Here is a 25602-nt window from a genome sequence, read left to right as displayed (position 1 = left end):
GTTTGCGTTTTCAAAAATTGTTTGTGCACTGGAAGTTAGCAGTGGACTTAACACCTACCTGCTGGAAGTAAATTATTTAGGCAGACAGGCACTTAGCTACTTACATGCATGGATTAATACCTGCAATTAATCCCTGGTGCAATTACAGACCGTGCAGACACAAATCTGGATCCCTAATCACTGGTGCTTTATCCACTGCAGGTTAAATAATTCACAGCTTCCATTGCTTCCTCGGGAAGTTATTCCACAGAGTTAAAATAGCACCATTTTTCCTCCTTGTTCATGGGTGAACAACAACTACAAACTGCCTTACCATCCACTGATAATGGCTTCCATGCAGTATGATGGGGTCAGTGCCTGGACTGCTTATGAGAATAACTGCTTTCCTAATACTGGTACCAGACCAGGCCTAACAGGCCAGCAAAGGCTGTTTTACACATCTCTGTGGAAGTTTTGATTTTAATGGATTTCACCTATCAAATTGTTGTTTCTCACTCCAGACATGGCAAACAGTACCCTTATTTCAGATGAATACAGTCTGCTTTGCTTACTACTAAGGCTAACTTTTTATAGGGCTAGATTGTACAGGGAGAGATGAGGAACTCAAAGGAAATATTTGACTTATCCATTGTTTGAGATGCATTTTTTTTTTCAGCATGCCTGCACTCAGGTAAGTCCAGAGCTTGCTAACTGCAGCTGAACCCTTTGTCTAAAGGAGGTTACACGAAGACAGCATACAAGACTGCAAATTCTCTCCTTCCCTGAAGGAAGGACATTCTGAGCACTGCCGTGACAAACCTTTTTCAGATCACACAGGGTGCCGATTGAAACAGCAAGTCTTCAACAGTGACAAAAAGCAAAGGAGACGGATGTAGAGCACCAGTTTGTTTCCATTCGTGCAAGATGATGCACCAAGGATGTGGCTGATAAAAAGCACAAAGGAGAACCCAACCCAAACAGAAGATTCTCTTATTCATATTCTGTACTTTTGTCCCTGAATTTTTGAACAGCAGCTTTCTCCCTCCAGCTGGTCATGCCAGTGCCTACGCTGACTATGCTGGATAAATTTCACATTGATTCAAACAGCAATTACATAATTCTGAGAAGAAAAATCCAGCAAGAATTATCAAACCCAGAAGAGTATCTGAAAAGCAAGTTGTTGGGAGGCCAGAAGCAGACATAGGAGGAAGAACCATAATACACTTGCACTGTTCTTACAATTTTGGATGATTCTATTACCATAATCCTTGTTTTCCTCTCCTGCACTCTCCTGAAGTAGATCCTCCTTTAACTTGGACTGTGAACATTTTGACATAGGGACAAGCACTTGGACAGCCTCAGCACAACCAAGCCCTGCTCCTGTATCTGGATACCAACACAATATTGTTAGTGATACAAATTACACATGCAGAAATGGAGGCTCAAGTAATGTTCATAAACTCCATATTAAGTTCTTTTGAAGAATTTCAATACTAAGAGCCAGTTATTCCTATCAAGAAATAGGAGTATCTGTAGTTAAAATATGTTCAAAGTGTCACATTAGCTTGAGGTAATAGCTTTATTAACATAGATTTAGAAAGAGCTTAGAGTTTTTCTTCTGGATGCCCTCACTCACAATATCTTCAGGCTCTCACCATAGAAATTATTCTGAGCACAAATAAACTGCCTTCCAAACGTTTATGCAGAAAGATGTGTTATTTATAGACAAGTTGGTCAGCTCTGTGAGAGGTGCAGCCTTAGCTATGACAGGGTACTCTGCTCCAAGGGGCTGCAGGTGACAGTCAGTGATGAAGCTTCTTTTAAAATGAGAACAAAAACATGGGTGCAGAGGTTTAAAAAACCAACCAAACAAAAAAGAAAAGTCTGAACCAAAGAACAGACTTTTTTTTTTTTTTTTTTGTCAGGATACTGTGTGCTGCTGAGATAAGAGAAAACAGATAAAGGAGGATTCTAAACAGAGAAGAAATGGGAATGTTAACAGAGTATCCATGGATAGGCTTAGTGAGGTTTATCAGATTTGGATAAGAGAGAGGATAGCTATCAATCCTCCACAAGCTCTCAGAGTTTAAATGACTAGCACATTTGTTCTCATCCATGAGAAAAACACCTTAATTTGACAAGCAACCTCACTGAAAATGCTCCCACAACAGCCATTCAGCAGTACCTCCTGTTTCCTTCTCAAAGTGGGTTTAATGCCTCTGAAAGGTGCTGAGTTGACAGATCCTAGGACTGAAAGCTGCTGATGTTTGCACCCACCCAGGAAGCTCCAAGTCTGCCTGTCAGTGCCCTTCTGCCTGGTCCTCTGGCCAGAGAATGGCCCATCCCACATTCAGACTCAGCAGCGACCCCTCGGCAGAGATTGCCAATGTGCACCCACCGAGGTGGCAGCCTATGTGGGGACAAAACTCAGTCATAAGGAACTAGATGAAAGTCACTAATTCACTTCACGAGTTACCCAACAACAATCAGAAGACGGTAATTTGTCCTTGCATTAAATTTCCACTTTAAGCACCTGCATGTGCACTAAAAACAGGGAAGATAAGCAAGACTAGAGATGCTGAAACATTCAGAAGAGAAACACTCAGCTGTTTCTAAATCCATTAATAGCATCATTGTGCTGAAATTATGTGGCATTCAGAACATATTTATATTCATTTTGGGGGTTACCTAGAGCCTTGAAAAAAAAGAAGTTCAATGCAATTTCAAGTAGATTTTTATTATAAATAAAAGACTCCATGAGACAACTCCTACTGGTATAAGCAGCAGCAGCGGCATTAAATTAGTGGAGGCAGCCACCAGTGTAAAAATTTTTCTAATTTCACTAACTCATATTGGGAAAAGAGTAATTTTTTCAATAGCAGTTATAATTATTTTCTGAACTTGTCTCTAATTCAAGCCTCCCATTCAAAGGAAAAAAAAAGCATATGCTATAGAGAGAACACTAAGGGTTTCATACAGAAAACAAATAGAAGACTTTTGAAAACTGCCAAAATATCATTAGCTTAAAGGACACAGAACCAGGGGCCTAAGCACATCACCAACTTACCACATCATAATAATTTATTACTTAGCAACTGTCCATGCACGCGCACTTAATTCCACGTGAAATAGGAGGCAACGTAAGGCAACCTATGCTATTTCCTTGCGAGCCAACCCAACTGGAACTATGATGCGCAGGCTCCTCGCAAGCACAGTAACCTCTTACTGTTACCCCTGGACCTCTGAGTCATGTGCAATATGGAATGAAGATGCTTTGAAAAACTTTGTGTTGAATCTGTAGTTAATTGAATTAGTGAGTCACATCAAACCTTCATACTGAGCTTCACACATAACAAACCGCACACTGGGTTTCATAAGCAAGAGTGAGGCCAGCAGGTTGAGGGAGGTGGTTATTCTCCTCTAGCTGGTAGTTGTTAGGTCGTATCTGAAACACTATGTCCAGTGTTGTGCCACTCTGACCGTATAGTAAAGGCATTTGCAACCTGGAGAGGGTCCAGTGGAAGTCCAGCAAGATGGTTATGGTGCTGGAGTACATGATATACAAGGAGGGGCTGAGGGAAATGGTTTTGGTTAACCTGGAGAAGGTTAGAGGGAGATCTTATTGCAATTTTCCAATATCTAAAGGGGTGATACAGCAAAGCTGGAGGCCAACTTTTTTCAGAAGTGCACAGCAAAAGGAGAAGAGGCAATGGGCACAAGTTGTGCGAAAGAAAAAAGTAAAAAAGGACAAAGAAAAAATATTTTTACAATGAGTGGCTAAACACTGGAACAGGTTGCTCAGACAGTAAAATCTTTGGTAAGATTTTGTTTGATAAAGCTGACTGCAAAGAAATAAATTTATCCACGTTTTACTCAGAACCACAAAATGTTCACATAAAACATATTTCATTACACAACTTCAATGAAAAGGTATAATGTGGATTATGAAATGGCTAGGTATTAGAGCCCAAAATTCGGTTTTCAAATGAAGAAACATCGATGTGTGCTTGCATGTCATCATTCATCCCTTTCACCAGTAATCTGGAAGTAAAAATAACATTGCTGATACCACATGCGACACCAGAAATATTGATGGATGGGTGAATAACTACACAGAGCATGAGACAGCTTCTTAATAGCCTGGGATTGTTTGCACACAAAGAATGTAAGAATGACAAACAATGTTATATAAGAACAGTATCAGAAAGGCGATTTTACTTCTGCACAGACTGGTAAGACTGATATTCCCTAAGTTCTGGTGGTCTGTATAAAAAGAAAGTTGGAAAATCAGCTGGGATACCAAAGGGAGCCACAAAAAAACAAGTCAAGCATTCATTCAAAAGAAAATATTTGACAACAAGCAGCATAAAGAACTAAATATGTTTAGTCTATCAAAAAGACAGTTTGAGAAATGGCTTGATTACACAGTGTAGGAGTTTTCACAGAGGGAAACCACTGTTAAAGAGCTCTTTCATTCAGCAGAGAAAGGCCTAATAAAAGGCAATGGCCATTTAGGGACTGAATTTAAAACGGTTACAGTAAATAGTGTATCATTCTCTCTCTGTCCAGTGAAACCAACAAGCTATTAATAAAGAAATGTCCAGGCCTATCTATTATATATCCCAGCAGAAGCGAGCCTTAGTCTATAGGGCTACGCTCTGCAGGAGGAAGGACATAGCGGTAAACTGCTGAGCTACCACAGAAAAAGGTTTGAACATTGTTATTTAAGTCCGTATCACATAATTTGGGTATTAACCCTGATAATCATGTTCCAAACTGACTAACTATATTCTGCTACAGTAGTAAAAGAATACTTAATTCTCCATAGAGTTCACTTTATATTCTCCAGCTAGCTCCAACTGGAAAATCCTTCTTTCCTCTCTTTTTCTAAAATTCACTAAGCACTGCAAAGGTAGAGTGAATGAATTTGTTGGCAGGAAAAGTCATCCCTTTACATGCAATTTGTAATAGTCACTCTAGGACTTTTATGGTCCTAAAGGGAGATGTTGCATACATATTAAAGTATTACTCTAACTCACCAGGAGTACAACCAGCCTCATCAATACCACTTTCACAGTCCTTCTGCCCATCACATCTCCAGGACGATGGTATACATTTGTTGCTTAAGTCTCCACAGCTAATTTTTTCAGCTGGACATACTTGCTTGGCTGGAAGAATAAAATAAAGAAAAAAAACAAACAAACAACAAGTTAAACATAATTCCAGACATTGCTAACATTGTTTACACTTTTAAAGTTACTGTTATTTTGTATGGCTCAATCCTGAGACATATTGTAATGAAATCCCAAGTCAACACTGATTTTGAGGTGTGGCTGCTGATGTGTCCCACATGTGTTCCCCAAAAGAGATCACAATACTTTTACATGGGGAAAAAAGGGGAAAAAAGCGCACCACTGTTTATTTCAATAAAATCCCAGAAACTTAACTTTAAACTCAAAAGGATTAGGGGAGAAGAACAGCAGTTGGATTCGTATGCAACTTCTCCTACCTAGCATTTCCTTGGAGGCAGGCTCTTGCTCCTGGTCATCCCAACGATGCCGAGTTGCAACAAACTGGGCATAGGCCCTGTGGCTCTTTACGCACTCTTTGGCGCCTGATGGCCCTTTCCCACCTCGTCTTTGCCATCTCAGTCTCTGCATGGACTAGAAGCGCCCAGCTTTGTGCTGCGACTCTCCTCGCTGCAACATGCTGCTGTCTCTTGAATCAGGTCTCCTTCCACAGGCTTCCCCAGAAACAAGGACCTTCCTGTCCTTCCGGCCTCTGCCTCACCCAGCCAATACCTTCCCGGAAGGTAACTGTACAGGAACATGCAAATAAAACAAATACCACCCCTCACTCTTATTTTTAAGCTTAACTCAACCAAAATGACCAAGTTGCTTCAACAGATCAACAGGGATTTCAACTAAACCTAGGGCTGGTTGAAGGACTGGCAGAAGGACTGGAATACTCGGTGGGAGTAATGCTCAATACAGCAACAGCACTGCCTGTTTGTGACTGCCTCAAGCCCCCAATACACTCTGCTTTTGCTATTAAAACACTAGTACCCTGCACACAGCAGCAGTTCTAGACAGACTACTCTGAAAATACTACCTCAAATTAAGTCAGGAAAAACAAATTGCCTAATTTTAGTATAAGGGTTTACTTATATCTTTGGTATTGCAAAGCAATTTCTACATTTAATGACCTAGGCAGATTATGGTCAATAAACCTGGGGAAAAAAGTAGCAAGCACAAGCATGAAGTCCCACATATTAAACAAACTTAACTCTAACTACCTAAATTAAAGGTGATCGTGATCTAAGACATGGAGACATGAAGACCTGCAGAAGCAAAACCCCCAGTACATGCAAGAACACAACTATGAAAAAAAATCTGCCAAATTTATCTGGAACCAAGTAAGCTGTGAAGCTTGTTCTCTTACAACTATTTTGCATTGCCAAAATTCCCTTTTTTTTTTTTTTTTTATACTAGTGTAAAGAGCAACAGATTTACATTTATTGTGACAAGGCTGCTTGAATGCATAATGTTCCACAGTTTAAGCAATTGTTTAGTATTCTGGAATCATCATCCAGTTTGGCAGGATTTACTTATTAAACAGACCGATTTCTCTCTTTATAAAATTACATGTTTTCAAATAGTTCTTCCATTGGTATTAATAATGATAATGCTATATATGGCTGCAGGTCTACTGAAAAGGGAGGAACCTAAATTCTGAATTAAAACTTTCACATTACCATGCCCTGGTAAAGGTATTTATGCAAAGTGAATCAGCTTCCCAAGTGCTGAGCAAAAGAGGATGAAAATTATACCTCTCCCTTTCCACCTGCACAAGATGACTGTAGAGGGGCATCTTACAGCCCCAAAGCATCAATCAACCACTTAGAAAGCAATGCCATTTAATCCCAGGATTTCTCTGTCTTAGCACCTTGAAGTGCTACAAGAAGCAGTTTCTAAAAGCAGTGGGCAACCAATATATCAAGAAAAATTAGGTCCTGCCACAGATAGTTAATAACAGATGTAGTGAAGTTTTATAACTCTGAGGCAAGACAGCATTTTTGTTGAAATTTGCTCACTGCATACCTAAATAACATTTATGAATGTTGCATGATCTACAGAGTGTGTGTGTGGGGAGGGATCCTTACCTAGGCTTTTTGATTATTTTACCAGCAAGTCAGTAATAAAAATCACCTGAAAGGCTCCACAACACCACCCCACCAGGATCAACATGTCTGCCAGCTCAGATCAGTGCCCTGCCACAGGCCAGGACCCATGTCCTGCATTTTCCCCTTGGCCCTGGTCCTTCTAAACTGCAGGTTTATAATGCACGACTGCAAGGACGTTCGGTGGCGCTGAGCACTCGCGTCCTTCTGCAGAAGTCAGACAGCACGTCTGAAAACCAGGTCACTTGCCAACTATGCAAAATGGTGTAAAACAAGGTGCTTGCCCTCACCCTTGAGGAAGCTGGCATGCCTCGCTGTGGCTGAGCTGCTCTAGACACCGTCCCCAGAGCTGTATGCTGAGGCGCACCATCCTTAAACATGCCCAAGTAATTCATGGATACAGAAGGAAAAACAAATTCTGTGGCAGCTGATTGGCAACCAGCAGCCCCCTCAAACAAGAAAAAAATGGAGCTAAAATGGTCCATTTGGCCTAGAAGCACCACAGCCCCTCAGTACAGAGGGCTCACACCCCAAAAATACCGCTTCTGCCAGCCTTACCCAGCCCTCTCATGCACAGGTGTGAGTCTGGGGAACGCTGCATGGAAAAATAAATGTGCAGCCAAGTCACTATAACTTCTTTTTTTTTTTTTAAATCTCTGTACAGAGCCACGCAAGGATTACAGACTGCACCCTCGCAGGAGGAGCCTGCAGGGGCCAGGGAGGGAAGGCGCCGGAGGCCTCACTTCACTGCCATCGGCCCCTCTGAGGAGAAAGGTGGCAACTTTGAGGAGAAGAGAGCAACTTCTGGGAAAGGGACAGGGATGGCCACAGGCCACGCATGAGAGGCAGCACAGGAGGCCTGGGGATGCGAGAGAGAGGCACAACGCCTGGCTGCAGGGAAGGGACCCCAACCCCAACAGCAGGGCTGCCTTGTGTTCTGAGGGACCTGCCAAGCAGCATCCATGAAAACAGGGCTTTTTGCCACAAATACCATACAAAGGGATGACGTGACTGGGGTCTCCAGCAGCTACCCGGGCTTTGCATTCCTCCATCACTGCCTCTAAAGCCTCTCAACTCTGAGGTGTACAGCTCCACAGCCACCGAAACCCAGCTGCCCCCTCCCAAATGTCTTCATCCCCAAACCCTGGCTGCTGAGGAGCCGCTTTGGAGGGCCAGGCAGAGGGGAGTTTGCTGCTGGGGCAAGGAGGTCACAGCTCTCCCACCCTGCACACGGCAGAGCACTCGCACCCTACAGAGCCCCTCTTCTTCCCTCATTCAATTCAAGGTTGGGCCCCGTGACAAGGTTTGCTTCTAGGCCACCCCATGCTCTAGAACAAGTTTTTACCATAAGCAAACACATGCTTAGAATACACAAGATAAAAACTTTCTTTGCTAGATTTATTACTCCAAATGGATTTCCATGCTTTTGCACTTTGAAAGTTTATTTCCTGTCTGCATTTGTGCAGTGTGTTCGAGAACAAGGTTTCCATTGGACTTGCATACTGGGAAAACTAGGAGACCAAAGAAAGTCATGAAGACATTTGTTAATCAGGTTATTGTTCCACATCCCAAAAAAATTGTTCTAGTTCTTGCTACAGTGATGGAAAGGAAAATTTGTTTTGTTGCTAAGTAGGACCAGCTTTTTCATCCTTGTAGTAAATCTCTATTGAGAACTAAGTGGGTCAAGAGAGGCGAGAACACTTTCCACACACCTGATTTTGAAGAAGGTGAAATATAATTATAAAATGGTATCATAACACACTTGGATCATTAACCAGCAAAAAGCTTATTTATTGGTCACTGTTTAAGTATGGACATTCCTTTTGCTTGGTTGCTGTGGGCAGATGCTTAATAGCTTTGGGAAGCCGAAGGTTCAGAAAGGTATGGACAGAAGACTCCTATTTATGGAAAGCAATCTCTGTGACAGAGTAATTACAGACATCTAAAAAATGTAAATCAAAGCTTGAACTTGCAAGGATGCAGCAACAGAAGCTGCTGTTGGTCACAGTTCATCAAATCTCTGTGTTCCAGTGGTTTCTGCACCCAAGCAATCGTTGCATGGAAGCCAACAACTTGTAAGCACTGGCAGATAACAGATAGGAGACCGTGCATAGAACTCAAAGAAAAATTTTGATGAAAATACTTCTGCATTATTTCAGAAAGTTGGGTCCCCCCCCCCCGCTGGAGATGCTGCAGTGGCGCAAGTGGACTCAATGTTGTTGTCCATGCTATGAAACAGGCTTTTAGCTACTGCAATCCAGACTTAACATTTCTGTTTCTGCATGCTGCTTATACAAACCCAGGCCTTCTGGGCTTACGTGACCAAAATGTTTACTTCCTACTTTTGTCTTCATCCACCCAGAAAGGAAAGGGTTAGCGCTGTACGTGACGGTGACTGCTCTTACCCTGGATATATTCTGGACCAATGCTAGTTATAGCAAGATCTGCCTTTTCAGAAAAGCACCATTAAACAACTTGGTTGAAATGTCAGACACATCAAGACCAATTTATCACAATGAACTGCAAATGCCAACGATGGACAACAATGGTTTATTTATAAGGAGACAAGAGCAAAGAAGACAAGAAGGTTCCATTTACTCACTACCGCCAATGGCACATTCTTCTTTTTCTTTACAGGAGGCTACAAAGTCTTTCAGAGAACCATAGAGCCTAACTGGCGCCCCACTGTTTGCTTCCTCTTGTGCCACTGCTGTGCTTTTCAGGCTCCGGACATCATGTATATTCAAGAAAGCCCAAGAAAACAGAATTGATTTACTTTCAGAATACCATTTGTCAGGTTCTCACCAAACAGGTACTCTAAGAGCATACACAAAATGTAATTAAGCAGCTTCTATTGGTGGGAAACCCACAAGACTTTTCATCAGCAGACTGAAAAGAACGCCCTTTGTGGAAATACTTCATCTTACAGGTTTGAACAGTTTCTCTATATCTGCTGAAATAACCTCCCATCCTCTCCAGACTGCCCCATGTGTTTTACCCAGGTTCTTCAGAAGAAAAATCCCAACCCAGAACTTCATTCTGCAACAGAGAAAATACCATACTAAGATGGTTTCATTCATTTCTAACATGCTAATAAATTGTTCCTGCAGAACTTCCACCACTACCTTTATTATGGAACTTAAAATTCCTACCTCCCTCTTTCCTCCAGCAATAGTCTAGTTGTCGACTTTTTTTTTAAAGGAATAGTTTTTAACAAGGATCTCCCCTCCTCAAATATTGCCCTTAAATCTTCTTTTGTCATAGCTGGCAGCCCTACCTCAGAGATGTACCAAGAACAAAATAAATGTTCAAACCTGCCCATGTACAGGACCAGTACCTCTGTTTCCAGCAAAAACAAGCACAATTGTTAAATGAGCAGCTGTTCAGAAAAGAGAAAGGAAGCTGACAGGTAGAGGTTGCTTAGGGAAATTCAGAACTCAGAGTTCTCAATTCCTGGAGATCTGTGATTCAGAAAAATATCTCAGTCACAAGTTTGCATATGTAGTCTTTTTTAATGTATATATGTGTGTGTGCGTATATGAATGTATATCCCAGTCTACACTCACTACTTACATCTGATACTTTCCCATTGAAGTATTTAGGGTGCATAAGAAACATTTCAAAATCCATCTTGTGACTTAAATTACTAACACAGCTGAAGATGCATCTGCACTGGTATTTTCCTTGCCTTGCCTCTTCTCCCACCTACGCGTGGGTGCTAGGAACACTGGCTTCTACCCTATTCACCCACTAGTTCACTCCGTAGCTCAGGACAGGTTGCTGTTGCCTTAGCTCACTTAACCCTGCAAGGCACAGCAGATTTTCTGCTAAAGAGTGTTATATAATCGTATTTGTTATATTTAGTTAATCTCCTTTAACTCCTCCTTGTGCCAAGCCAAGCCCAAACCAAACAATATCAAACAAGAGCCTCACTGACAGCGAGAAGTGTTTGCATGGGATCAGCCACAGCCATGGTGGATGCATCTCAGGAATTTCTTTGGCATTGGTGTACAGAGCACACACACTGTCACTACACAGGAATTCCTCTGAACCCACAGCTTTGCTGGGTGCCTGCGTTTGGATCTACATGTTAGCAATACACAAAGACAGAATGCGTTACGGGGAATCTTAATCAAAGAATTGTTTCCACAAAGGTTAGGATTCTGCAGTGAACCTTCCCTTCTGTCATGCAAAGCAATGTGCTATGAGTATCAGCCTGCTGAGATGGCAAGCTTTACGTAAACTTGCAACTTCTAAGGCCAGTGCAACTGCATCCAGTAGCAGTATATGGTTTGCTCACCATATATGTATTATTAGTTCACCATATCTGTATTATACATACTCTTGAGATCACTGAGAAAATAAGGCAACTTTACATTTTCATTTGAAACCAGCCCAGGCCAAAACTAATGTCATGATTAGTGGCTTAAGTGAGTTAAGATTACAGCACTCAGAGACTTGGAATGAGACCAAACCACCACCACAATTGATGCCTTTGTTGACAGAGCAGGCAGAGGAGGCCAACCCATCCATCTGCTAGCACAGGATGGTCTGTTCAGGTCAGAATTGGAGCATGCTGACAACACTGATTCCCAGGACTGCTCCTATCTGACTCTACATTTTTGAGTATGTAAGAACACACTTCTGTGCAATAACCTTTGTGGAAACGTGAAAAAGCAGAGAAATAGTGAAAATGTATGCTTTCTGCACAAAAAGATAATTAACTTACAGCTGTTACCTTTAAACTTTGAACATAAATTACTGTAAGCAACTGAAATGACGGATTACAAAAGGTTACTAAGAAACTATACTATAAAGGTCAAGAAATCATATCATAAACAGCATTAACAGTTGATACATCTGATAAAATGTTAGATTCTGCGGTGTGATTTGCTTGATGGTGACTTATGTTCAGAAGTTCACAGAGGAATGGAAAAGGATTTACACAGATTTAACTGCATTGCACTGCATAGTACAGTCCTTAAGTCCATTCCTATGTGCTTGTAAGAAAGACTTCTTTACAACAGCATGGGTTAGGAGCCTTCGATGAGTCTCCAACTCCTTCTCTACCTAGAAACTGGAGGGATAAAATAAGCTTGGCATACAAAGAGTTCAGCACGTCTAAAATAGACAGCATGTACCTTGCTTTTGTACAGATTATCACATTGGTGATTATCACCACTGAGATCACAGTGAAATAACCAGGAATTCAAAATCCCAGGATTAATCCTAATTACTGAAATATAGACTCACTCTCAGAGTAAGAGTGAGGTAGCTTTTATAGGAAAAGCATTTTTCAAACACAGACACTACAAACAACCTCAATGAAAAAAAAAAAATGATTCTCAGGGGTAGTGCCAATAGTTTTAATAGGTAATATAAACTGTATTTGAGCACAGTGTAAAGAGGTAAGATATTTCTATAGTAGGCTGAAAAGACAAATGGCATCAGGTTTTATAGTAACGAATAACTAAGCTTCATGTCCCACAACTTAAGCCATGGGTCAGGAAGGGATTCTTTACCCAAGTTCAGAGCTATCCTGGCACAGTTATGGTTTGTTTTTAAACCTTTCCCAGAATACTGAATATTGGTGATAGCATGCTGGACAGAAAGGACTAGTACTCTTGGGCTTCCAGCACATCATTTTTCTTAGATTCCTAATTGCTATATCTTACTCACCCATTTTAAAAATCAAAACTACCATCAAACTTGGATAAGAAAGCATTTCCTTCCCTCAGCCAGACTGGCAGGACTTTAGCTGATGTTGTCTTTCTGTAAACATAGCAAATGCTCACTTGCTGCAATCATCTGAGCATGTCTCACCTGATTAATTTCATAGCTTTGCAAGATATTGTTTTGATGGCATTTCTGTTCTCTACCTGATATGGCCCAAGAGACCCTGCTGCTGAGAACTAAAGTCCTTTAACTCAACTCACTTGGCTCATTTCAGGTAAATCCAAGTCAATGTTAATGGCCCATGGTAAACAGGAGGTCAAACTGGATGACATCACGATACTCCCTGGCTTCAAACTATAGGAAACTTGCGATACTTTCAGTAGGAGTCAGGAAGCTTTTTAATTGTTTCTAACCTGTCCTCATGGTGATACTTTCTGAAGTTTTAGAACTTACAAACTAAAATCAGATGTTTAACAACAGTCAGGATATAGGTTGTTGAGCCTCATTAATGACAGTGTTTTAGCAGTGTCTGTACAATACAGTGACCTTCCCCCGCTGTCAAGTCTGGCTGAGCACAGAGAGACCAGTTTCTAAGAGATCACGACAGGTTAAGTATGAGAAAGATCTACATGGTACAATAAGGATTTTCTGCTCCCAAACAAACTGCATTTCATTATCAGCCATTACACACATGAGAATGCAAGAACATACTGTAAAGGCTCATTCCCTACAGCAGCTTTTATGCCCAAGCAACTGGTTACAAAGAAGTTCCCTTCCCAGGGGACGCTTAACATGTCCACACAGAGTGTTAGTAATTCCTCAGCGAGGTTAGTCCTTGGACTGTCTTGGCCTTTGTACTCCACCTAGCTCATTCAGCCCAGCTTCTTATGATCAATAGTACTTAGATGTCTCTTAGATGTTAGTTAAATGTCTCTAAGCATTGATTTGGTCAGAGATGCATGAATCCTTTAATAAACCTGAATGAGACGTAACATAACCCAGGGATTCCAATCCTTACTACCATTTTATATAGATTCTGGACAACGGTAAAATACAACACAACTACGACCACCACCTACTTGTGGCATGACGGTGCTAGAATGTGTTGATCCTGTTGCAGAGCTGAGCGTGAAGGGTAAGACTCCACGTGGCAAGGCACTAGAGGTGCACAACAGAAACAAGGTTGCTGTAGCCCAACTCCATCTGAGTAAAACATTGTTGTAGTGTGTGCAGCCATGTGAGATACCACAAACCTCTTCCCACCTCTAAACGCTACAGAGTTTTACATCTTTCCTGACACCACAGCCATATGGTCACTAGAAAGGTTTACTCAAATTAATCCAGAGAATAAATTAATACAGCCCTGTAATGACAGGCAAGTGCCTAGCTTAATCACTATGAAGCACAGCCCTCATTGTTTAGCGGAACAAAAAAGAGGATTTTGACAAACTGAAGTCCGAGGCCATCTGCCAACTTTTCTCCCTGCTTCTACCAACTTTGGCCCTTTGCACGTCTTCCCTGTGGGTAAGACAAATCCATGATTTATCCTGGCCTTAAAATGGAGAAATGTTCAAGCACACACAGAAAAATCCTGGTGCAAGAAATTTGCTGCTGACTTCAGCTGAATAGGGAACCAAGTCACAGATCATGTTGAGAATTTGCCAAAATGGGTCCAGTGACTGCTCCATCCCAGCTAGTATCCTGTAGGCCAACATTAATATGGAAACCAGTCAAAATATATCCTTGCCAATTGTGGCATTTACTTCCTTATATTAAGTCACAAAAGGATATTACTGCTACAGTGATTTTTCAAAGGAGAATAGCTATACAGAAGATTTAGTTTTGTACTTTTATCAGCAGCAGTCATAAGGCAGACTAGCCCTTTTAAACCTCAAGTGGGATAAAACCTTAACTTATTTCTGCTTACAGGAAGAGTTCAAGGTACTAATTTAAATCAGCACAAAAGTAGCCTCTGTTGGTATTTATGAGTAAAAATGTGCAATGTTGAGACTTCAAACAGGCTGGTGCTACAAATGCCACTGAAGCCCATCATGTAGCCAAGCAGGAGGAATGGGCATGGAGTCAGAGTGGCTGGATGCTTCACCCCACCCCACTGAAACCCTAAGATGGTCTCTCCCTGTAAAACCACAAAACCCTCTTGCCCTTCTCTCTGCTCCACCTCTAAGCCAGGGCAGAACTTGTCTTCAAGAGGAGTTGTGACACTAAGACATTATTCTGGCTATTGAAAACCTGAGTTTCCATATTAGAGTTCTTCAGATCATTTTGCACTACTTAAAATTTTATTTTCCTTTCACTGATGAGCATCTCTGATCTCAGCTGGTCATGCCCTTAGCTTGGCACAGAGGAGAGAAGGTATTAGTAATAAACACAGGGGAAAAACTTAGACATCAAAGTAAGAAACGAGAACAGTTGAAGAACCTGTTCTTGGTGTACCTAAAGCAGCAATGTGCACTGCTGATCTCAAAAAGTTTAATAATTTAATAAACTGACAGTTGACTTTGTTAGTTACCAAATACATAGGCCTGTTAGCAAAACCCAGGACTCAATTTTCTTTAGAGATTGTTTTCTAATAGCAAAGCTATTAAGTATTCCCTTTTGAGAGAGACATTTTTCAAGCTCAATCAAAAGCAAAGATTAAAAAAAAATTCAAAGAAATGACTTTAAGAAGGTCAGTTAAAATACTGCCCTTCTTTCTATCCTGAACATAGCATCTTCTTTAAACTCTATTGTTTTTAGAGCTAGTTTGAGAGTGAGAGATGTACAACATTGTCCTGTCAAACCTCCCATCCCACCACTCTCTACATCAATAATTACCCTGTCAGTCTGTGCACACGTTGCCAGTTGTAATGCAGTTCAGCTTCCCCTCCTTTTTGCATTAACAGTAATGGGTGAGGTCAGGAAAAAACCAAACAAAAAAAAAAAGGAATTTGCCTTTCCTATAGCCCAGAAATCAAACTGAACTCCAGTCTTTCGCATGGTTGAGAGCAGAGCTCTCTTGCTCAACACAGATCCCCTACCTCTGCTTATATCCAGGGATGCCTACCATGAAAACCTAACTCTGGCTGCAGACATCCTTTAAAATCTATCATGATCCACTATGTTCCCCCATAATTAGCAATGCATGATGCTTTCAAGGCAATTCTGATTCAGGCAAGCCTTTGGAGAATAAAACACTCAAAGGTAACAGCTGACCCAGCACAGACTGGTAGCGACGTAGCTGGGAATCAGCGAAGTTCAAACACAGACATGCTACAGGAAGAAAGAAGAGTGTCAAGGAAAAAATGAGAGAGTCAGGAGGTTAAGGTGGTACAAGCTAGGCATGAATGTAAGTCAGCTAATTTAACCCTGAGAAATGCAACTTTTGAAAGGAAAACTTGTTCACTGCCCTAGATCAGTAATTCTGAAGCCCTGTGGGCAAATAGATTTTTTTTTTTTTTTTTAACAACTTTCAAACTTTCTCACACAGCCACACAGTTGACAAATTGATGCATTTAGGTGCTGAATACAGCTCTTGGGGCCTATGATGGCCTTGCTAAGCAAAGGTGCACAGCTGGGGAACAACTGCCTTAGCCTTCCTCCACCGAAGTGTGACTTATTACAAGTCTCTTGTCATCTATTCAGGTATCAGCCTGGCTGTGTCAGCCGTGTGCCAAAGTAGCACAGCCTAATTCCCATTACCTGGGCGTCCCATGGGCACACCGGACCCAACAACATAGCCTTGACTCACGAAACCTATCCCTCATGGCCTGACTTAGCAGAGACTGACAGAAGAGCTATTCTCTACAGAAATGCAGGCAATAACTATATTCTCCTGATCTGTAGTAATGCAGTAGCGTTTCTTTCTCTATTCCTAGGCTTTTGGTCTAAATACATTGCAGCTTTATTAACATCAACCCTCTTCACTACAGATTCAGTGATAAAATACTCCACATTGCAGCACACAATAGAATCAATCATACCTCCCCGTGTGATTTGTAACTCAGCAGTTTGAAAGCATCTTGGAACAATTTCTGCACAGGTACTTTTAGACAAGAGAAACACATTTACTTTTTATTGAATCAAACGTTATTTGATTTTTTTTTTTGTTGTTTACAGATACAACTGATGGACATTTTTCTAGACTCTCTTCAGATCTGTGGCACTGTAACCCTGAACTGTTAAAAACTAGTTTCCTAGAAAGAATTCATTCTTTTCACTAGCCATAATCTCACTTAGTACAAGCCTACCAGCCACAATCACCTTGGTCGCTTGTCAAATTCTTACACAAGCAGCTGAGCACAGCACCAGGACCGATTTATCTATTTCTCTTCCCATGTATTAATTTCTAGAATTCCCCATAATATGCATACCAGAGTGCTCCATTCCTATTACAGCAAATCCAGAAACAAATTCCAGAAGGCAGCTTACTTCATACACATTCTGGCACATTTAAGCTCTTGACTTCTCCACTTCTTTTGAAGCAAATTAATGCTCAACTCAAAATCAGATTTTTAAGCACAATTTAAAAAACCGTTCACCAGGCTATATCAGGCAATTAACAAAAATCAGTTACCAGATGTCAGTCTGAACTTGAAGACAGAAGAAATATCATATTTTCTAAGTACTGAAAGTAATTACAAAAATCACTTAAGTTAGAGAAATGCCTCTGCAAAGGTGGCTCTGTTTTATGGGGTCAGTACACAGACTGGAGTTAAGAGTACCAAACAGATCAAAGCAAACATCCAGAATGACACTGGGATGAACCCACTGGCAAGCTACCTTGGTAAAAAGGTGTTGTGGGAACAAAAGATACAAAAAAACCTGTAGTGATCCTCACAGTAAATGGCTATACACTGTGCCCATTTAGCAACCACATAAGCCAAGACACATGGGGGGCCAACTTCCAACTCCAGTTCTTCCCAGAAAACCCCACTTCCACCAAGGCAAGAGAAGACTTAGCCTATAAACCGAGATGTAAAGTTACATATATATGAACTGGCAGATAACAGATATGTAAACTGTATTATATAAAATTTTCCTGTGGCAGTTCCTGTCCCTCACTCTTATCACTTAAGCAATAACTAGGAAATTGTCAGATATTCTGCTACTATTCTGAAGATAAGCATAGTTTGATATCTGATGAACTCCTGATGAATATACTGTTAATTGCATAACCTTCCTTCAGTACAGTAACTTTTCTGTTCATCAAGGGCATGGATTAAACAGCTTCTATGCTTTAGAGCATCCTTGTAATTAATAGTATATTCTTCCCACTTCTAAATATAACCTATAATGAGATGCTTTAAAGAAACCAAGCTGCACCTTTCACCAAGCACTTTTGATCAGAAGAAAACAAGCCAGAGTTGCTGTAAAGCAGGCAAACGAAGCCTGCTTTAACTGTGACTGTCAGCTACTTCAAGCAGGTCACGGCAACAAAACCTGCCAACAGCAGAAAGCACTTTCCTCTCTCTAAAACATAGTCTATCTCTGGGGATATTCTGTGCAGATCAGAGATGAAAAGAAGTATATATAGATATATTAGATATAGATAGTATATATAAGATAATATACATAGATATATGTTAGATAATTATTCTTCATTGAGCAAAGTTAACTCCATGAAAACTCTGCCATCAATCCGCCTATCAGGCAGTAAGCTAATATACTGTGCAAAATCTCACCAATTACATTTTCCATCCACATGACACATCCCCTTCTCAGAGGTTTCTCTTGGTTTCCATTTGTTGAGGAAAGACAGATCTCTAAGGATCACAAAACAGAAAAAAGGTTTCTTGATACCTATGACTGCCTTTGGAGATCTACAAATCATGATCCATGGTTGGGGAGGAGGAAGCAGAGTGGCTCTCCCCCCATGAACAAACTATTTTCCCTTAACCAAACAAGGCTATTTTTGCCCTGAAAATTCCTTCCCAGTGATCTGGATGCCCAACTAATTCCCAGATAAAGTACCTGCTGGTGTCAGAGCCTACTGCAGCTTGCAGCAGCTGGGCCAAACATCTTTACCTACAAACGGTGCAGCTTCACCAACATCTGTTTGCACCAGCTGAGAAAACTTCCCACATTTAAAAGCTACAGGACAAGTATCTACTTTGATTTAAAGACTTCAGTTCATAGATTTCTGCACAAGTGACTCCACTTGTTTTTTTTACCACTACTGTTAACAGCTGTATCTTATCTCTAGTTCTAGTCCTTATCTCTAGTTCTCTTATCTAGTTTCAGCTTCTGTTCATTGGATCAAATTATGCTGTTTCTTGTAAGCTAAAGAAACAACTGCGATGAAACCTCTTCTCTGAGGAGACAGGTGTAAATTGATAAAGGCAACTCTCTACCCTTTCTTCAATAAATCAAATATCCTTCTAATAAGGCACATTTTCCAACTCTATAATCACATGAGCCTTGTAAGATTGTTCACAACCCCTTGTCTAATAACCTTTGCACTTTATAGCAGCTACCCATGCCTTTTACCACCTCTCAGTCACCTGTTCTTCAATTTAACATGGCCCCTAATTGTTTTGTAAACTACATTTTTATAACCTTTATGCTTAAGTCAAATCACATACCACAAAATACACATAGTAACTTATTAACGCACACAGTATCTTATTAACAAGCTCATGATTCAATCAAGTAACTGAAAAGTGAAGCAACTCCTGTTTTCCCTAACATGTTGACAGATTTTTTTTTTTTTAAAACTCTTGAGGTATTATATTCCATTATCAGCCTTTCTATGGTTTTGTCCAAAACTAACAGCAGCATGATCAGCACATACAGCTCTTGGAGCTGAACTGTGTATTGTTGTAGCAGTTAGGAACTCAAGTCTTGGACTGCAGACCTTCTATGGCAGGTTCTGTACCGTGCTCTGTTTAACCTTTTAAACTACCATGAAAATACCAGCTTTTACTAACTTACTGAAATGTCTACCAATGTTCCAACATCTGTTAAAAAAAAAAAAACCACACACAAAACAAAAAACCCAAAACAACAAAAAAACTCTGTAATGAAAGTTTTTAAAAAAAATAAAAATCAAAATACAGATCAGAAGACTCACTGGCTGTGTCTTTCAATGAGAGTTTGCCAGTACTTCTCTTAAGAAAACAAAACTTTAATAACTGCTGTTTAGTAGCAGGCATGTTGTTAAATGTGCAAATGTATGTTCTTCCTCCTCTTTCTGAACAGAAATCAGAAATACTCTTAGTGAGTGAATTATCTTTATTTGCAAGAATCTGATACACATAGCAAGGGGAGGAAAAAGCCCAGAGAAATATAGTATATAATGCACTGGTTCTTAAGGGCTGGTACATGTTTTTTTAACTTTTTCAGCAGGAAGACGTTCTTTCCACCCTAGCTTAAAGAGGTAGAATAGATCTCCGAGAAAGAGTTCTGTTGCCTGTATAGTAGATAAGATTGCATTTGATCTACATAAAGTAATTTTTATGACTTTCAAGTTGAAAGTACATCTCATTTCCTATGCAGGTCAGCTATAATTTCCTATGCAGCCACCTAAGACTCGAGGGAGTGTGATGTCAAAACTTTAAATAACTTGCTGCTCTCACAGCGCCTAACCTTTCCAAAACCTTCTCTGACAACAAGACAAGAGTTGTCTTTATGTAGGTTTTTCCACCTGCCAACTGCAGGAGAAAAGACACACAGGGCTCAAGGAGAAAGGGTCTAGCAGACTGTAAGAGCTTCGCTGCAAGACTCAAAGCACCTGCCCATCCCTGCTTCACACTGAAGACGAGAGCAGCAAGAAGCCACCATCCCAGTCTGCTAACATCAGGGACATGGGATGACTGGCAAGCACGTGCACGCCTTCCATTAATCATCCTATGCCTTGCAGAAAGGTCAGCTGTACCACTGTGAGTCAGCTCCTCTGCAGTATGGGCATCTGTGCCATCTTCCCCGAAGAAAACAGATGCCAGTCTGCTAATCTGTTTTTAGAAGAGGGAAAAGGATACCCTGGCAGAGATTTTGATCTGTGTCATGATTACAGTCTAGTCCTGCAGCACCACACACTTCTAATGATCCCAGGCTGGAGTTAATAACAAAGGCTGAGCTGAACCAGTATAACCTTCAAAATGTAAAGGAAAGAGTCTCTTACATTCCCCCTAAAAAGCAACTGAAACTATGAAAACTGTCTGAATACCCAAAGAATTCTTCATTCTGTTGGGTTTAAAAAAAAAAAAAAACCAAAACCAAATACCACACAAACCAAACCAAACCAGAGTAGCTATGCGAAATCAGCAAAATCAAGTATCCATTTCTCACTGTTTGAAATAACCCCAATATCCTGATTGACTACGACTGGAGCAGTGTGCTCATAACAATGTTCAAGCATATTAATTGACTACATCAGTCTTTTCAATAAAGGTAATAACACCGTGAGGCCACACAAAAGAATAAAACCAGCCTACAAGTCGCCCCAGCATCCAGATTCCAGCACTATTTTGAAATAGTGCCTAGTCTCAATGAACCAGGGTATACAGAAAATAAAATGCAAATTTTGTGAGCATATTCAAGAAGAGGATATAACATGCTCTTGTTGACTTTCAATCAATCAACAGAACAACCTAACTTTTTCTGTCCACTCTCTCTGCTGTCTAGACCCAGTTCATAATATGGTTTTAGCTGACAACACCTACACACTACACAATATGCAGGAGCTCCAGGCATAGCAAATATTTTTTAAAAGACAGATTCGTGCATCCATGTATTGCGTGCATTGGCATGTGTCATCCATGGCTGCTATAACTGTGCATTGAATCATCACATTCAAGGACCACATGTCACTGTTCCTCCTCTCAAACCTCTCCATTCCCTCCATCCAGTCAGTTTCGATCTCTACAGATCTCTGGCGTTTGGGAAAGTGGTTAAGTAATTACAGTACAAAGGAAGTAAGTCAGCACATGCGTGGGTTTGAACTACCAAAATTTTTCCTTTGGCTCAGTAGGAGAGAAAATGTGTCTTGAAAGCCAGAAACATCAGCCCTAGTTCTCATAATATTTGATGAGCAGATAGGGATGTATTCACTCCTTCTAGGATATATGTTACACAGCAGCTTCCAGTGGCAGCTGCTTTACACTCTTTGGAAAAAAACACTTCTTCCAAGCCAGGACCATAGGAGATGAATGAAAAAACCCAAGTTAAGGAGAAGAATATGCAAAATTGTTGTTAGGCTATGAAAAGTAAGAAACTGATCCCACAATTGTGAAGTTCCTGATTTTGCATAATCATTGAACGCTTTTCTCGGGAACCTGAATACCAGACTTTTTTTTTTATTCTTTTGCACAATTTTGAGTTCTCTCCTCCATTTATTATGTATAACAGGGATTACTTTTTTATTTAGTTTAAATTGGCCTTTTCTAAACATCGTTCTATAGCTTCAAGATATTTCCCTTTGAAATGTTTTCACAGTGGTCGTCTCCCTGGTATTTAGAAATCACCATGACTAACTCCTCATAGCTTCTTAAATATATGCAAAAAGAAAAGGACTTTGATTTATGTTACTAAATGCAGTCACATCACAGACTGTGTCCCGAAGCCAGCCTTTAAAAACAGTAATAAATATTTTATACCATATGAAGAAAATATCATGGGCTCCCATCTCAAAGAAAACAGTCACACACATGGAAACTCCTTGCTCACTACTAGTCTGTGGAAAGAAACTGTAATGCAGAACTTAGACACCCATGTGTATAGAAGTTGGCATACATAAGCACAATGCAATGACCACTACTAGATAAACACAAAATCTTGTACATTGGACTCAAACTGTGCTCAGAATTCAGGCCACCAGCGACCTGAGGCCACCAACAGTTTAGATCTGTTACTTTTTCTGTTTTTCATTGCAAGTATCCTTTAAAAGGATAATTCTGCATTTCAAAAGAAACAAGGTGTAATGTTTACACCGGCATAGCCTGGCAACGAAAGAAAGGAAAAAGAACAATAATCAAAATTCTGCTTTTTCTCCATAATCCTGATATACAATACTGCTTAAACATTTCTCCTTAAACCTTCACAATCAAGATTACTGGCTCATGAAAAATAACAAGAAATAGGTCAAAACACAATGAACAATGAAGCGTGACTGGTACTGAGACAATGCCATACTGCTATTCTGCAATCATGTGCTGATTCCTAGACAACCCAAAAATCCATGCTCCCAGTCCAACAACAGCTGGAAGTAGCAATAGTGGCCTTTAAATTTCAGGACAATAAAGTCTAGCTACAGCATGCATTAGAACAACAAGATACAAAATCTGAGAGCACACATGGAAGGGATGATATGTGCCCTGAAGGCTACACAGATTCAAAACTTTAAAAAAAAAACAAAAAACAAAAAACAAAAAACCAAACACAAAACCGCAAACCAAACACGACTTTCACACTGATGGTTTTGAAGTAGTTGCTTAAGCTCAGTTTTTGTCAGAGCCTGTGCATCTCACTGCCCTCACTAAACTACTGATGCATGTACACATGCTATTAAAGCATGGACATGCCTAGATGCCCTCCTTTCCACTAGCACTACAGAACTAAAGTCTGCAAAAGAAATTGCTTCCTAAAACCCACTAATTTAGGGCATTCAGCTTAGAAGCAGCTGCCTACACTGAAGCATCCAAAAAAGGTACATTAAAAATCGGTAATCTTTTTCAAAGGTATCAGCTCAGAGCCTACAGATTTTCCTTGTGCACTTCTGAAAGTCTACGCTTTACTCCTTAATTTATATTCTAAGAAGTGAAATCAAGAAAATACCTTACTAAAGAGGTGTGAAGAAAATGTAAGTAAGGGATTGTGAAAGAGCAATGTTCAACTTAAAATGTTCCCGTGTTCTCAACTTTTACTCAGTTAATAAAAAAAAAAATGGCAAGAAACTAGACCAAGAAGAGTACTGAAGTTAAGAACTTTTAACCCCATGGTAAAATAGAATCACAGTTCATAGCCCTATTGTTAACTGGTGCCTATCAAAGATGAATACAGTCAACAGACTTACTCCAACCACCTAGTAAGATATAGTGGCACCACTGTGAGCAACTTTGACAAAATTACACCACTGTTTTTGCAGATGGTGACACTTTGAACCACTTCACTCACCTATGGTCCCACTGTGAGGCAACAGTAGAGCCAAAACCTCAAACCCAGGTTTCTTGACTGCCAGACTTGAATCTCAACAACTTTCCTGAGCAATGTCATGCAAGTCCCCTGAGAAACACGTATTGATATCTAAATTTCCTACCACTGCCTCAGTGTGGAAAGAAGCAGCTGTGCTCCACCACTGGCACCAGACTCCTGTTTCTCCTACCCTTTCCTTTCACCCTCCTACCTTAACTGCTGCTCGCCCTGCCCTTTGCACAGAACATCCGCTCATACTTCTTGCGTATGCTCTCTCTCTTCCTCAAATTTGCCCTCACAGGCTACTTTTGCAAAATTTGTAATAATCTTTTTAACAGAATTATATATCTATGTATCTACTATATACCTATATATACATATAAAGGTAACAGTCAAGCCATGCTTGGCCTCAGATGAGGGACCCTTTGACCTTATTACTATAATCTTTGTTTCACTCCTTCTGCTATTCCTCTGTTTCATTAGTCTTCTTGCTTTACTCAAGTCTGTTCTCATATAAAACCCACCCTGCAAGCCCCCATGTAAGTAACTTCACCATGGCCGTAAGCTCTGTGCTAGAAGGCAGCTGCACAGCCCTGGGGATAACCCCCTCGGCTTCAGTAATGCTCTGTTGCAAACACAATTACTTAATTATAAAGGAAATGGCGAATGCTATTACAGGACCCATGTTTGACCTGCTTTTCTGAAGCACCCTCTTGCACCTCTTGGTGCTGAAATAACCACTGAGTTTAATCATGGTTTGTAAAGTACTTGGTGGTTATTGGATAAAAGTACAATATAGAAGGGGTTTGTAGTAAAGTAGTTAAGTGCAGAAAGGATTTTAAAGTGTGCTTTTAAAGTTGACAATTTTTTTTTCATCCCTTTAAAGCAGTTTATTTTGCTGTCTGGCTTGAACAGAATGGATCAGGAACTGTTTCTCCGAGTTTCACATCAGATAAGCAGCTAGGTAATTATGGAAAGAGAATGGAACTTTAATTATAAAAAAAAAACCATAGATTGTTCTATTGTGATCTTCCACAGCATTGCTGTTTCTTATAAATGAACATATTGTGCAAGCTGGGAAGAAATCATTGATTAAAATAATCAAAAGCCCTACTAGAAACTTAGACATGTTTTCCCTTTGTGAAAAAACAAAACATTGTATCTGAAGGCTTGAGAGAATTGAATTACTCCTTCCAAAAGCTCACTTTAATTTTTCCTCACAGATTAATTTTAATTAAATTATTCTTACAGGGTGATATTTTTTTTTATTTTTACATAAACTATATGAAAGCTTGACAATTAGAAAATTTTACTAATAGCTTTTTATCTTGACTTCCTAACAGTCATTTTCAGCTGAAGCAACTTGTTTGACTAACATGCTGTTTCCAACCATGCCAGCAATCAAATACTTTTAGAAGTGAAACATAAGTAGTTGCGCTTACAGGTACCTGAGAAGCAAAGCAACTTTTCAGTTCCTGCTCTGAAAAGCTGGAATATCATTAAACACATGGTCAAAGAGATCAATTATAGGGAGGAGTCCATAACCGGAGTTAACCTACCACATCAGGCTACTAACTGAATAGTCACCACCTTTCCCCCCCAACACCTGGGTTTTGTCAGCTGAGCGGGTGCTCTGCAGT

At 40.3% G+C, this 25602-nt stretch overlaps 1 protein-coding gene across 3 annotated transcripts in view; it reads right to left on the bottom strand.

Annotated features, from left to right (window-relative positions):
• The window catches only part of LRP8 (LDL receptor related protein 8), a 192731-nt gene that overhangs the window by 38765 nt on the left and 128364 nt on the right, over positions 1 to 25602 (bottom strand). For all 3 annotated transcript variants that reach the window (XM_087730523.1, XM_087730524.1, XM_087730525.1), the window contains one exon: positions 5019 to 5147. In XM_087730523.1, coding sequence (XP_087586649.1) covers positions 5019 to 5147 — 129 coding nt within the window. The remainder of the gene's footprint in view (positions 1 to 5018; positions 5148 to 25602) is intronic.

Source organism: Nipponia nippon, unplaced genomic scaffold (genome assembly GCF_047370975.1).
Source record: "Nipponia nippon isolate SJK-2023a ecotype South Korea unplaced genomic scaffold, ASM4737097v1 scaffold_5, whole genome shotgun sequence".
NCBI classification, from domain to species: domain Eukaryota; kingdom Metazoa; phylum Chordata; class Aves; order Pelecaniformes; family Threskiornithidae; genus Nipponia; species Nipponia nippon.
Note: the sequence above shows the minus strand (reverse complement) of the source record. Positions and strands in the feature narration are given on the sequence as shown.